The sequence below is a fragment of the Anomaloglossus baeobatrachus genome, chromosome 5 (assembly GCF_048569485.1).
Source record: "Anomaloglossus baeobatrachus isolate aAnoBae1 chromosome 5, aAnoBae1.hap1, whole genome shotgun sequence".
Taxonomy (NCBI): domain Eukaryota; kingdom Metazoa; phylum Chordata; class Amphibia; order Anura; family Aromobatidae; genus Anomaloglossus; species Anomaloglossus baeobatrachus.
Window position 1 is genome coordinate 239,726,504 of NC_134357.1, and position 15,631 is coordinate 239,742,134.

General features: G+C 44.5%; 1 protein-coding gene across 2 annotated transcripts in view; it reads left to right on the forward strand.

Annotated features, from left to right (window-relative positions):
- Nucleotides 1-6,537, forward strand: part of LOC142311123 (uncharacterized) — a 105,846-nt gene extending 99,309 nt beyond the window's left edge. For both annotated transcript variants that reach the window (XM_075349252.1, XM_075349253.1), the window contains exons 4-7: nucleotides 1,553-1,676; nucleotides 2,243-2,340; nucleotides 2,566-2,668; nucleotides 5,353-6,537. In XM_075349252.1, coding sequence (XP_075205367.1) covers nucleotides 1,553-1,676; nucleotides 2,243-2,340; nucleotides 2,566-2,668; nucleotides 5,353-6,329 — 1,302 coding nt within the window. In that variant the 3' untranslated portion in view covers nucleotides 6,330-6,537. The remainder of the gene's footprint in view (nucleotides 1-1,552; nucleotides 1,677-2,242; nucleotides 2,341-2,565; nucleotides 2,669-5,352) is intronic.
- The last annotated feature ends 9,094 nt before the right edge of the window (nucleotides 6,538-15,631 follow it).

A 15,631-nucleotide genomic window follows, 5' to 3' on the forward strand; every position in this document is an offset into this window, starting at 1 on the left:
GATGTTGCTTAGTGTGACGGGGCCTTAAGGTGTCACACAGTATCTACACAAACCATCAGAATGCATTTGCACAACAACCTCATGCCAATCATGGGTCCTACTTTTGTATCTGATGCAATGAAAGGCACATAGTGGTCTGGAGATCACATGAGCAATGCCATGAAGAGGTCATCATGAGGGAACATGGCATCATAAGACTGCAGGTTTCTCATCCTATTGTGAGCAGCTCATGCAGCTTAGCATGCCAAACTGAACTGCATTGTGCACATCTGGGACGTCATTAGTCGGTGATTACACAGGAGCTGCCAGCAGCGGATCTTGATGAGTTACCCAAGTGCATTCAGCATGGCAGAAGGTTCCTCAGACAACCATTAATATCTTCATTGATAGCAGCCAAGTTGTGTTAATGCAGGGATTCCTGAATGTAACGGTACCCCAAACTGAATAAATTGAGATGTTTTGAAAAGTTTGTTTTTCCATTATTCGTTTTCAACATGTCTATCCATCCTGTGATTTCAGTAGCTATAAGACTTTTCTTTCTCGGTGATTAAATTTCTATATTAAAAAGTGAATATATTTCTCTGTCTCATAAAGCAGTAACACAAATCAAATCCATATATGTAACAAATGCAAATTTCCTGCCGTTTGCAGAATGCCAATGCATCTTTTGCGTTTCCTTACATATTGCCGCCACAGCAGCCTGTATTGGCTTATTTATTTCCTTGTGTTTTTGGACGTGCTGAATTACCATACTTTTTGCACATATATTTAATATTTGTGCACTTTTTAAAGGGAACCTGTCACAATGTTTTCCCCATATAAAGTACAGCCACCACCTGTTAGCCCTCTGTTACAGCATTCTAGAATGTTGTATGTATGTCCCCAATCTGCTCTGCAAGGCAAAAAAAACAGCTTTTATTATACTCACCTACGGGGCGGTCCGGTCCGATGGGCATCTCTAGTCGTGATCCGGCACCTCCTCTCTTCTTTTGTTCGCTGTCCTCCTTCCTGCTTTGTGTGGATGACGCATCCTACGTCATCCACACAGAGGTCTCCATTGCGCTTCTGCGCAGGTGCACTTCTCTCTACCATGCTGAGGGCAGAGCAAAGTATTGTAGTGTGCATGCACGGAGAAAGGCCAAAGATAAACGGCGCATGTGCGCTACAATACTTTGCTCTTCACTTAGCAGTGCAGAAAGGAGAACGCCTATACAGAAGCGCAATGAAGCATTCTGTGTGGATGACGTAGGACGTATCATCAACATGAAGCAGGAAAGTAGCACAGCGATTACAAGAAAATAGAAGGCTCCAGATCAAGATCAGAGATGGCCGTCAGACTGGACCACCCTGCATGCAAGTATTATCAAAAGATATTGCCTTACAGAGGATAGAAATCTACCAGTCTACAATGCTGTAACAAAGGGCTGTACTTTATATGGGGAAAACCGGGTGGCAGGTTCCCTTTAATGCGTTTTGTTTTAGCATTGGAGCCTTGTCACTGCACGTCAGTATTTTTACTGTATTTTATTTTCCGCTAACCTTTTTTTTGCAGGTTCCTATAAGGTGTCAGGACGTCACTGTATACTTCTCCATGGAGGAGTGGGAGTATTTAAGTGAAAACAAGGATCTGTATGAGACTGTCATAATGGAGGATCACAAGACCCACACATCGGCAGGTAAAACCAGCACCATGGAATCAGTGGTGCTTTATAAATAAATAATAAGAGACTGTAATTACCTGTAAGGCCAGACAAACGTGTGTACAATAAATTTCAAATTCAGTCAGAAAAAGCTGACTTTTTTATCTGTATGTTGTTTTTTTTACATCTGTGTTGTATCTGCTTTATACATCACCAATGTAAAGATGAATAAATGGTTAAATTCAGTCCTCTATGTTAATGCAATGTCATATGGATGATGTATGTGTTGCCTCCATTCTGTTAATACACCCATTGAGTTTAATGACTCAATCTGATCCAAATAATGGGATTTTATTCTTTTTGCACTTGGACCATTTGTCTGCGTGTTTAAAAAAAAACCAAAACTCATATGAACCATATCTTTCATTTGCCTTGGTCTGTGTACTATCTGTATGCTCTTCAGTTTGCCTTCGGACAGCACATTGATGTGACATATGCTCGTCTCAATGAGCCCTACAGAAGAGAACGATAGAGGGTCACCTGGTAACACCTGTCGTATATTTCTCAATCACCAATCTGTTCAGTCTATTTGTGTTTTACAGATGGATCGAGTAATAGGAATAAACTAGAGAGGTGTCCGAGCTCTCTCTGTTCCCAGGATGGTCCAAAAGAATGCCCCAGTGTGCTAGAGGATCATCAGGTAGGCGGAACACCGGTCTTCCCAAATACTGAATATGAAATGTCAAGTAGCTAAGAAGGCTTTCTGCTCAGTCTTAATTCCTTTGTTCAAAAACAGTATCATTCTTATTGTTCTGTAATGTGAAGATGTTGCTCAGCATTTGGAAGACCTCTATCTAGGTGTATTTGGCATAAATAGGAATGTTCCACCTCTTTCCTGAATTGCACATTTCACATTTTGAATCAGAATGAAGATCTTAACGATATTAAAGTTGAGGTTATAGTAGGAGAAGAAGAGACATGTATGCTGTCGGACCAGCAGTGTACGGAGAAGATGCTGACCATTCCAGGTGAGTAATTACCACAAAATACCTTCCTGGTCCTCAAGGTGCTGTCATGAAGTGACCTATTTTTCTTTTTTTGTTTTGCTTTAATATTTATCTGATTTAAATGCATTGGAATATGTTGACAGCTAAAACATTGGGCTGGGCATGGAATTAAGGAATGGATAAGACTTTAGGCTAGTGTTCCCCAACTCCAGTCCTCAGGACTCATATTTTCAGGATTTCCTTAGTATTGGAATTATCCCTTGTGCAGGTAATTATGTTAGCACCTGTGCAATACTAAGGAAATCTATAAAACATGCACTGTTGGTGGCTCCCGAGGACTGGAGTTTGGGAACACTGCTTTAGGCACTTTTATACATGGCAGGAAAGTTGTCAGACCTTTTTTGGTGACACTGGTAGGGATGGGCGAAACCGAACTGTAAAGTTCTGGATCCTTACCGAACACATAGTGTTCGTGCACAAGGTCCCGAACAAAAGTTTTCCTGGGAAACCCATGTTACAGTTTGGGTACAATTCAGGTCAGGGGCTGTAAAAAAAAAAGCACATTATTAAAAAACATTATGGTTATACTTATCGGTCCTGCGACACATCCTGCAGACCCACTATCTCCCGGCCGCTTCTGCTTTCAGGTCCGATCATTAACTTCCGGCGGTATTCACTGCACTGCCTGTCACTCGGCAGTCTTCGGCTTTTTTTGGCTGTATTTGCGATGACGTCAGGGTTCACTCGATTGAACTTTGACTATCACTGTCAGCCTGCTTCTCACTCTGTATAGACACTTGTCTGTACAGAGCGATGTAGTAGAGCTGACATTGCTCTCCCTCTGGACTACGTAAGAATTTTTTTATAATAAAGATGGAGTCTCTAAATGTTTTTTTATTTTATTTCTAATAAAAAATGTATTTTTGCGTTTTTTTGTTTGTTTTTTTTTACTGTTTACTAGAAATTCCTGGTGCCCATGTCTAATTTGGCGTGACTCCATTAATTTTGGCTTAGTACCAGCCGGTAATACAAAGCTGGCCCTAACCCTATTATTAACCAGCGTGCCACCGCCATCAGGGCCGCTGGCCGAGCTGGGTAAAGCGCCAGAAAATAGCGCTTCTATAAATGCGCCATTTTCTGGAGCGGCTTGGGGCTGCAATTAGCAGTGGGGGAGGCCCGGACAGCTTGCATCACCCTGCGCTGAGAATTCCAGCCCCCGCTGCCTGGTTTTACCTGGCTAGCCATCAAAATATGGCAAGAGCCCACGCAATTTTTTTTTTTTTTAAATATTTATTTAAATGATTAAAAATAAATATTGGGCTTCTGTGAATTTTGATTGCCAGCCAAAATAAAGTCAGGCAGATGGGGGTGGCAGCACATAGCCATCTGCTTTATCTGCGCTGACAATCAACAATACTGTGGAGCGCTATGTCATTTTTTTTAATGGAAGCCCATTTTTTTTTACTTTTTTTTAATTCTTTAAAAAAATAATTGAAAAAAAAAAATGTGTGGGCCTCCGCCGTATTTTGATCGCCTGTCAGGTAAAACCAGGCATCTGGGGGCTAGGATTCTTAGTGTGGTAAGGCCGAAGCATTCTGGGTCGCCCACGCTAAAAAACGCAGCCCGCAGCCGCTCCTGGAGCATGGTGCATTGTTTCTTACCGCCATTTCCAGGTTCTTTTCCCGGCTCGTCCAGTGGCCCTGATGGGTAAGAAAGGGGTTAATACCAGCTTTGTATTCTCAGCTGGTACTAAGCCCGAAATTAATGGTGTCACGCCAAATGAGACATGGCCACCATGAATTTCTAGTAAACAGTAAAAAAAAGAAAACACAACACATAGAATTTTTTTTTTAATTAGAAATAAAACAAAAAAAAAACATTTAGAGACTCCATCTTTATTATAAAAAAATCCTTTGTCCGACGTAGTCCACAGGGAGAGCGTTGTCATCTCTGCTTCATTCCTCTGTACACGCAAGCGTCTCTACAGAGTAAGAAGCAGGCTGACACTGACAGTGACAGTCAAAATTCACTCGAGTCCACTCATTCGAGTTCACTCGAACACGGCCGAAAAAATCCGAAGAGTGACAAGCAGTGCAGTGAATACCTCCGGAAATTAATGATTGGGAAATAGCGGGTCTGTAGGACGTGTCGCAGGACCGGTGATTATAATGACAATGTTTATTATTTATATGTACAGCTGGCAGATGTGAGGGGTGAGAAGGATTAGGAATGATGGATATCAACATGTTAGAGCCTTTGTTGCCAATGTAGATAAGTTGCTGCCATATTTCACTGACATCAGCCTTATACATGCGTATGGGCTATCGGGAGGGATGGCTGACAGCTGTCTAGGGTGTATGGGAATTTGAACTTTGCTAGAGGTCAATTACTATCATAGCATTATGGGGATGTTTTTACTACCACACACAGAAAAAAAGCTAACGTACCATTTTTTCCAAGAGCTATTTTTCACATATATCAAGCTCAGGATGGGAAAATGAAAGGTGGGAGATAATGTTTTTTTGTAAACTATTAAATTATTTTTATAGAGATATTGACATTAAATATTTTTTATCAGATCAAGAAACGTATGATTATTTGCCTTTTTCTTTCTCACGTACATTATAGCTCAACATAGAGATATAAAAGATATCCAGTTTTTGTGAAATTAAATCTAGTAAAAATATTGTCTTTATTTCATACAGATGAGTTGACCAGTGGTTCAACTGGAGAATCACCAGATTATGAAGCAGTAGATGACAATATTATACAGGATTGGTATAAACACTCAAATACACCAACTATTCCCTCAGTCTTTCACAACAGAGATCCGTCCACTGATCCCACTAGTCAGAGGGAGACGTCAACCGATCAAACACAGACTGGAAAGCAAGAAAAAGGACAAAGAGGGAGTAAATTATTTCTTTGTTCTGAATGCGAAAAATGTTTTAAAAAGAGATCTAATCTTTCTAAGCACGAAAGAAGTCACAGAGACGAGAATCCTTTTTCATGTCCTGAATGTGGGAAGTATTTTAAAAAGAAATATAATCTTTCTATTCATAAAAGAATTCACCGAGATGAGAGAAAATTTGCATGTTCAAACTGTGGTAGATGCTTCACCACAAAATCAGATCTTGTTAAACATGGTAGAATACACACAGGGGAAAAACCATTTCCCTGCGTAGAATGTGGTAAATGTTTTACCCGGAAATCAGACCTTGTTAAACATCAAAGAATTCATACTGGAGAGAAACCATTTTCATGTTCAGATTGTGGGAAATGCTTTGCCCGGAAATCAGATCTTGTAAAACATGAGAGAATTCACACAGGGAAAAAGCCATACTCCTGTTCAGAGTGTGCAAAATGTTTTTCCCAGAGGTCAAATCTTGTTGAACACCAGAAAATACATAGTGGACAGAGACCATTTTCATGTTCAGAATGCCGGAGATGTTTTACTCGAAAATCTAATCTTGTGGAACATCTGAGAATCCACACAGGAGAGAAACTCTCTTTAGGTTTGGAATCTGAAAAACTTTATTCAGTTAAAGATCCTCTTGAAAAACAACAGGGCCTTGGCGCTTTGGAGAAGATATTTTCTTGTATCAAATGTGGGGAATCTTTTATGCAAGAATCAAGTCTTGTTGAACACCATCAAAAATATCATGTTACAACCTCCTCATGATGCTGAATTTGTAGCAAATATTTTGCACATCAGAAAGGAAGAGATTTTTCTGTAGCATCTTACCACAAAACGTAGTACCGGAAAAGGTCCGTTGATCTATAACTGGAGTGCCTGTAGCATATCGATGTTCACCATTTATAACTGAATAAATGTTTGCTCTCTTGTTATGGAGGCTCAGGTCTAATACCGGTAGTAGGCGGAATGGTGTAACACTTGTAATGGGTAGCATGGGTCAGTGACTGTGTGTAGAGTAGGAGATCTGTCAGTCTATGTAAGTGGAGAGGGAAAAACTGGCAGCATTTCAGAGGAACTTACTGGGTTGCTAACCATCTGTGAACTTGCGGCAGCTCCTAGTGCCTAGTAGTGTAAAAAAAACTGGCCACAATTTTTGTTTTTTCTTATCAATGGGTTGTATTGAGTATTGAGTACTGAAATGGGTTGTGCACACACAATATAGAGTCATTGCCAACTACAATGAATTAAGAGGAGCTGCAGGAGAGTAAGAGCATTGTTGGCCAGGCAGCTGTAAGCATGGGGGACGCCATTTCAGTCTTGCAGCAACAGCCCCTCTTGGCCTCTGCCTCCTCTGTCCACCACACTGATTCTGCAACCATTGCAATCCCTCCTGACACGCATTCACTCTAAGGCAAGACATTGTGTGACTTCACACTAGATACATCCACACCATATTTATTTATTATGCTTTCATATATATGGCACCATTAATTCCACAGCACTTTATAGGCATCATCACAGTCCCCATTGGGGCTTTCAATCTAAATTCCATATCAGTATGTCTTTGGATTATGGGGGAACCAGAGGAAACTGGAGAACCCGAAGGAAACCCACGCAAACTTGTTGAGAACATACAAACTCCTTGCAGATGTTGTCCTCGATGGGATTTGAACCCAGGACCCCAGTGCTGCCAGGTGACAGTGCTGACGACTGAGCCACATTCTTCACATCTGTATGATTCTTCTGTATATGCAGGACAGGATATGTGTGTGTGTGTGTGTGTGTGTGTCTCACACATATATATATATATATATATATATATATATATATATATATATATATATATATATATATATATATATATATATATATATATATATATATATATATATATATATATATATATATATACACACAGTACAGACCAAAAAAAAGTTTGGACACATCTTCTCATTCACAGAGTTTTCTTTATTTTCATGACTCTGAAAAATAGATACACATTGAAGGCATCAAAACTATGAATTAACACATGTGGAATGAAATACTTTACACAACTGTGAAACAACTGAAAATATGTCTTATACTCTAGGTTCTTCAAAGTAGCCACCTTTTGCTTTGATTACTGCTTTGCACACTCTTGGCATTCTCTTGATGAGCTTCAAGAGGTAGTCACCGGAAATGGTTTTCACTTCCCAGGTGTGCCCTGTCAGGTTTAATAAGTGGGATTTCTTGCCTTATAAATGGGGTTGGGACCATCAGTTGTGTTGTGCAAACGTCTGGTGGATACACAACTGATAGTCCTACTGAATAGACTGTTAGCTGCTTTGTTCTTGCCATAATACATATTCTAAGTAAAGAAAAATGAGTGGCCATTATTACTTTGAGAAATAAAGGTCAGTCAGTCCGAAAAATTGGGAAAACTTTGAAAGTGTCCCCAAGTGCAGTGGCAAAAACCATCAAACGCTACAAAGAAACTGGCTCACATGAGGACCGCCTCAGGAAAGGAAGACTAAGAGTTACCTCTGCTGCGGAGGATAAGTTTATCTGAGTCACCAGCCTCAGAAATCGCAGGTTAACAGCAGCTCAGATTAGAAACCAGGTCAATGCCACACACAGGTCTAGCAGCAGACACATCTCTAGAACAACTGTTAAGAGGAGACTTTGTGCAGTAGGCCTTCATAGTAAAATAGCTGCTTGGAAACCACTGCTAAGGATAGGCAATAAGCAGAAGAGACTTGTTTGGGCTAAAGAACACAAGGAATGGACATTAGACCAGTGGAAATCTGTGCTTTGGTCTGACGAGTCCAAATTTGAGATCTTTGGATCCAACCACCGTGTCTTTGTGCGACGCAGAAAAGGTGAACGGATGGACTCGACATGCCTGGGTCCCACCGTGAAGCATGGAGGAGGAGGTGTGATGGTGTGGGGGTGCTTTGCTGGTGACACTGTTGGGGATTTGTTCAAAATTGAAGGCATACTAAACCAGCATGGCTACCACAGCATCTTGCAGTGGCATGCTATTCTATCTGGTTTGCGTTTTGTTGGACCATCATTTATTTTTCAACAGGACAATGACCCCAAACACAACTCCAGGCTGTGTAAGGGCTATTTGACTAAAAAGGGGAGTGATGGGGTGCTACGCCAGATGACCTGGCCTCCACAGTCACCAGACCTGAACCCAATCGAGATGGTTTGGGGTGAGCTGGACCGCAGAGTGAAGGCAAAAGGGCCAACAAGTGCTAAGCATCTCTGGGAATTCCTTTCAGACTGTTGGAAAACCATTTCCGGTGACTACCTCTTGAAACTCATCAAGAGAATGCCAAGAGTGTGCAAAGCAGTAATCAAAGCAAAAGGTAGCTACTTTGAAGAACCTAGAATATAAGACATATTTTCAGTTGTTTCACACTTGTTAAGTATTTCATTCCACATGTGTTAATTCATAGTTTTGATGCCTTCAATGTGAATCTACAATTTTCAGAGTCATGAAAATAGAGAAAACTTTGAATGAGATGGTGTGTCCAAACGTTTGGTCTGTATTGTGTGTGTGTATCTAATATATAAAGCTGAATGTGTGTGTGTATGTGTGTGTGTGTGTGTGTATGTCCGGGATTGGCATCCGCACCGTCGCAGCTACAGCCACAAAACTTTGCACACTCATACTTCTGGACCCTGAGAGCGTCATAGGCTATGTTTTGAGGGGAAATTTTAACCCCGCTCTTTACAGTTATTCGCCAAAAAACCTGCCTCCATTAAAGCGAATGGAGCTGGGAGCCACAGTGCAGCCAGAACTTCAGAAGAATGCGCAGCCACGCCCTTATATGGAATGTTGGCATGTCACAATGCAGCCAGGGAAAGAGACAGACACAGACAGGGAAAGAGGCAGACACAGACAGGGAAAGAGGCAGACACAGACAGGGTAAGAAACAGACATAGACAGGGTAAGAGACAGACACAAAGAGACAGACACAAAGAGACAGACACAAAGAGACAGACACAGACAAAGAGACAGGCTGACAGGGAAAGAGACAGACAGGGAAAGAGAGAGACGGGTTAAGAGACAGACACAGAAAGGTAAAGAGACAGACACAGACAAAGAGACAGAGAGACACAGGGAAACAGACAGGGAAAGAGAGGTAAAGAGACAGACAGGGTAAGAGACAGACAAAGAGAGGTAAAGAGTAGAGATGAGCGAACCGGTCCCGGTTCGGCTCGAGGTTGGTTCTCCGAACGGAGGTCCCGTTCGAGTTCGGCTCGTCGAACGTTCGACGAACCGAACTCGAACTGCATAGGAAACAATGGCAGGCAATCACAAACACAGAAAAACACCTAGAAAACACCCTCAAAGGTGTCGAAAAGGTGACAAACAACTCACAACACATGGGAAAGTGACAAGGACATATAATGTGAAAACAAAAGAGCTGGACAAGGAAAAAGAGGAGGACACACAGATATATGAGTATATGCAAGGAAACATCGATTCCATTATTGTGCAACTTGAGCCCTGCTCATTTTAGGCTTCCAATCTTGATAAATTGCCTGAGCTCGCCACGTACGCCTTGGGGATCTTGTCGTGTCCTGCAGCCAGCGTTCTCTCGGAACCTGTCTTCAGTGCTGCTGGGGGTCTGCTGGCAGATAAGCACACATGTCTGTCCACTGACAATGTGGACATGGCTCTCAGAGGACTTTTCTTCCCCTGGGTCAGCCAGGGGACGGGAAAGGCACGCGTATTTTTGAGAGTGCTTCATGCAAAGCATCTTTTTCATTTTGAAAAGGGGCATCAACTGATGTCATTCAAGAGGGGTGTGTGTGGCCCATTTAGTGGAAACGAGGGAGACTGTGGTTGGAGTCCCCTCGCTGTGTCTCTAAAAGAACCAAGATGAACAAGTCATGGCTCTCAGAGGACTTTTCTTCCCCTGGGTCAGCCAGGGGACGGGAAAGGCACGCGTATTTTTGAGAGTGCTTCATGCAAAGCATCTTTTTCATTTTGAAAAGGGGCATCAACTGATGTCATTCAAGAGGGGTGTGTGTGGCCCATTTAGTGGAAACGAGGGAGACTGTGGTTGGAGTCCCCTCGCTGTGTCTGTAAAAGAACCAAGATGAACAAGTCATGGCTCTCAGAGGACTTTTCTTCCCCTGGGTCAGCCAGGGGACGGGAAAGGCACGCGTATTTTTGAGAGTGCTTCATGCAAAGCATCTTTTTCATTTTGAAAAGGGGCATCAACCGATGTCATTCAAGAGGGGTGTGTGTGGCCCATTTAGTGGAAACGAGGGAGACTGTGGTTGGAGTCCCCTCGCTGTGTCTCTAAAAGAACCAAGATGAACAAGTCATGGCTCTCAGAGGACTTTTCTTCCCCTGGGTCAGCCAGGGGACGGGAAAGGCAAGCGTATTTTTGAGAGTGCTTCATGCAAAGCATCTTTTTCTTTTTCAAAAGGGGGCTCAACCGATGCCAGTCAAGTGGGGTGTGTGTGGCCCAGTTAGTGGAAACGAGGGAGACTGTGGTTGGAGTCCCCTCGCTGTGTCTCTAAAAGAACCAAGATGAACAAGTCATGGCTCTCAGAGGACTTTTCTTCCCCTGGGTCAGCCAGGGGACGGGAAAGGCAAGCGTATTTTTGAGAGTGCTTCATGCAAAGCATCTTTTTCTTTTTCAAAAAGGGGCTCAACCGATGCCAGTCAAGTGGGGTGTGTGTGGCCCACTTAGTGGAAACGAGGGAGACTGTGGTTGGAGTCCCCTCGCTGTGTCTCTAAAAGAACCAAGATGAACAAGTCATGGCTCTCAGAGGACTTTTCTTCCCCTGGGTCAGCCAGGGGACGGGAAAGGCAAGCGTATTTTTGAGAGTGCTTCATGCAAAGCATCTTTTTCATTTTGAAAAGGGGCATCAACTGATGTCAGTCAAGAGGGGTGTGTGTGGCCCATTTAGTGGAAACGAGGGAGACTGTGGTTGGAGTCCCCTCGCTGTGTCTCTAAAAGAACCAAGATGAACAAGTCATGGCTCTCAGAGGACTTTTCTTCCCCTGGGTCAGCCAGGGGACGGGAAAGGCAAGCGTATTTTTGAGAGTGCTTCATGCAAAGCATCTTTTTCTTTTTCAAAAGGGGGCTCAACCGATGCCAGTCAAGTGGGGTGTGTGTGGCCCAGTTAGTGGAAACGAGGGAGACTGTGGTTGGAGTCCCCTCGCTGTGTCTCTAAAAGAACCAAGATGAACAAGTCATGGCTCTCAGAGGACTTTTCTTCCCCTGGGTCAGCCAGGGGACGGGAAAGGCACGCGTATTTTTGAGAGTGCTTCATGCAAAGCATCTTTTTCATTTTGAAAAGGGGCATCAACTGATGTCAGTCAAGAGGGGTGTGTGTGGCCCATTTAGTGGAAACGAGGGAGACTGTGGTTGGAGTCCCCTCGCTGTGTCTCTAAAAGAACCAAGATGAACAAGTCATGGCTCTCAGAGGACTTTTCTTCCCCTGGGTCAGCCAGGGGACGGGAAAGGCACGCGTATTTTTGAGAGTGCTTCATGCAAAGCATCTTTTTCTTTTTCAAAAGGGGGCTCAACCGATGCCAGTCAAGTGGGGTGTGTGTGGCCCAGTTAGTGGAAACGAGGGAGACTGTGGTTGGAGTCCCCTCGCTGTGTCTCTAAAAGAACCAAGATGAACAAGTCATGGCTCTCAGAGGACTTTTCTTCCCCTGGGTCAGCCAGGGGACGGGAAAGGCACGCGTATTTTTGAGAGTGCTTCATGCAAAGCATCTTTTTCTTTTTCAAAAGGGGGCTCAACCGATGCCAGTCAAGTGGGGTGTGTGTGGCCCACTTAGTGGAAACGAGGGAGACTGTGGTTGGAGTCCCCTCGCTGTGTCTCTAAAAGAACCAAGATGAACAAGTCATGGCTCTCAGAGGACTTTTCTTCCCCTGGGTCAGCCAGGGGACGGGAAAGGCAAGCGTATTTTTGAGAGTGCTTCATGCAAAGCATCTTTTTCATTTTGAAAAGGGGCATCAACTGATGTCAGTCAAGAGGGGTGTGTGTGGCCCATTTAGTGGAAACGAGGGAGACTGTGGTTGGAGTCCCCTCGCTGTGTCTCTAAAAGAACCAAGATGAACAAGTCATGGCTCTCAGAGGACTTTTCTTCCCCTGGGTCAGCCAGGGGACGGGAAAGGCAAGCGTATTTTTGAGATTGCTTCATGCAAAGCATCTTTTTCTTTTTCAAAAGGGGGCTCAACCGATGCCAGTCAAGTGGGGTGTGTGTGGCCCACTTAGTGGAAACGAGGGAGACTGTGGTTGGAGTCCCCTCGCTGTGTCTCTAAAAGAACCAAGATGAACAAGTCATGGCTCTCAGAGGACTTTTCTTCCCCTGGGTCAGCCAGGGGATGGGAAAGGCAAGCGTATTTTTGAGAGTGCTTCATGCAAAGCATCTTTTTCATTTTGAAAAGGGGCATCAACTGATGTCAGTCAAGAGGGGTGTGTGTGGCCCATTTAGTGGAAACGAGGGAGACTGTGGTTGGAGTCCCCTCGCTGTGTCTCTAAAAGAACCAAGATGAACAAGTCATGGCTCTCAGAGGACTTTTCTTCCCCTGGGTCAGCCAGGGGACGGGAAAGGCAAGCGTATTTTTGAGAGTGCTTCATGCAAAGCATCTTTTTCTTTTTCAAAAGGGGGCTCAACCGATGCCAGTCAAGTGGGGTGTGTGTGGCCCAGTTAGTGGAAACGAGGTAGACTGTGGTTGGAGTCCCCTCGCTGTGTCTCTAAAAGAACCAAGATGAACAAGTCATGGCTCTCAGAGGACTTTTCTTCCCCTGGGTCAGCCAGGGGACGGGAAAGGCAAGCGTATTTTTGAGAGTGCTTCATGCAAAGCATCTTTTTCATTTTGAAAAGGGGCATCAACTGATGTCAGTCAAGAGGGGTGTGTGTGGCCCATTTAGTGGAAACGAGGGAGACTGTGGTTGGAGTCCCCTCGCTGTGTCTCTAAAAGAACCAAGATGAACAAGTCATGGCTCTCAGAGGACTTTTCTTCCCCTGGGTCAGCCAGGGGACGGGAAAGGCACGCGTATTTTTGAGAGTGCTTCATGCAAAGCATCTTTTTCTTTTTCAAAAGGGGGCTCAACCGATGCCAGTCAAGTGGGGTGTGTGTGGCCCACTTAGTGGAAACGAGGGAGACTGTGGTTGGAGTCCCCTCGCTGTGTCTCTAAAAGAACCAAGATGAACAAGTCATGGCTCTCAGAGGACTTTTCTTCCCCTGGGTCAGCCAGGGGACGGGAAAGGCACGCGTATTTTTGAGAGTGCTTCATGCAAAGCATCTTTTTCTTTTTCAAAAGGGGGCTCAACCGATGCCAGTCAAGTGGGGTGTGTGTGGCCCACTTAGTGGAAACGAAGGAGACTGTGGTTGGAGTCCCCTCGCTGTGTCTCTAAAAGAACCAAGATGAACAAGTCATGGCTCTCAGAGGACTTTTCTTCCCCTGGGTCAGCCAGGGGACGGGAAAGGCACGCGTATTTTTGAGAGTGCTTCATGCAAAGCATCTTTTCCTTTTTCAAAAGGGGGCTCAACCGATGCCAGTCAAGTGGGGTGTGTGTGGCCCAGTTAGTGGAAACGAGGGAGACTGTGGTTGGAGTCCCCTCGCTGTGTCTCTAAAAGAACCAAGATGAACAAGTCATGGCTCTCAGAGGACTTTTCTTCCCCTGGGTCAGCCAGGGGACGGGAAAGGCACGCGTATTTTTGAGAGTGCTTCATGCAAAGCATCTTTTTCTTTTTCAAAAGGGGGCTCAACCGATGCCAGTCAAGTGGGGTGTGTGTGGCCCACTTAGTGGAAACGAGGGAGACTGTGGTTGGAGTCCCCTCGCTGTGTCTCTAAAAGAACCAAGATGAACAAGTCATGGCTCTCAGAGGACTTTTCTTCCCCTGGGTCAGCCAGGGGACGGGAAAGGCACGCGTATTTTTGAGAGTGCTTCATGCAAAGCATCTTTTTCTTTTTCAAAAGGGGGCTCAACCGATGCCAGTCAAGTGGGGTGTGTGTGGCCCAGTTAGTGGAAACGAGGGAGACTGTGGTTGGAGTCCCCTCGCTGTGTCTCTAAAAGAACCAAGATGAACAAGTCATGGCTCTCAGAGGACTTTTCTTCCCCTGGGTCAGCCAGGGGACGGGAAAGGCAAGCGTATTTTTGAGAGTGCTTCATGCAAAGCATCTTTTTCATTTTGAAAAGGGGCATCAACTGATGTCAGTCAAGAGGGGTGTGTGTGGCCCATTTAGTGGAAACGAGGGAGACTGTGGTTGGAGTCCCCTCGCTGTGTCTCTAAAAGAACCAAGATGAACAAGTCATGGCTCTCAGAGGACTTTTCTTCCCCTGGGTCAGCCAGGGACCGGGAAAGGCAAGCGTATTTTTGAGAGTGCTTCATGCAAAGCATCTTTTTCTTTTTCAAAAGGGGGCTCAACCGATGCCAGTCAAGTGGGGTGTGTGTGGCCCAGTTAGTGGAAACGAGGGAGACTGTGGTTGGAGTCCCCTCGCTGTGTCTCTAAAAGAACCAAGATGAACAAGTCATGGCTCTCAGAGGACTTTTCTTCCCCTGGGTCAGCCAGGGGACGGGAAAGGCACGCGTATTTTTGAGAGTGCTTTATGCAAAGCATCTTTTTCATTTTGAAAAGGGGCATCAACTGATGTCAGTCAAGAGGGGTGTGTGTGGCCCATTTAGTGGAAACGAGGGAGACTGTGGTTGGAGTCCCCTCGCTGTGTCTCTAAAAGAACCAAGATGAACAAGTCATGGCTCTCAGAGGACTTTTCTTCCCCTGGGTCAGCCAGGGGACGGGAAAGGCAAGCGTATTTTTGAGAGTGCTTCATGCAAAGCATCTTTTTCATTTTGAAAAGGGGCATCAACTGATGTCAGTCAAGAGGGGTGTGTGTGGCCCATTTAGTGGAAACGAGGGAGACTGTGGTTGGAGTCCCCTCGCTGTGTCTCTAAAAGAACCAAGATGAACAAGTCATGGCTCTCAGAGGACTTTTCTTCCCCTGGGTCAGCCAGGGACCGGGAAAGGCAAGCGTATTTTTGAGAGTGCTTCATGCAAAGCATCTTTTTCTTTTTCAAAAGGGGGCTCAACCGATG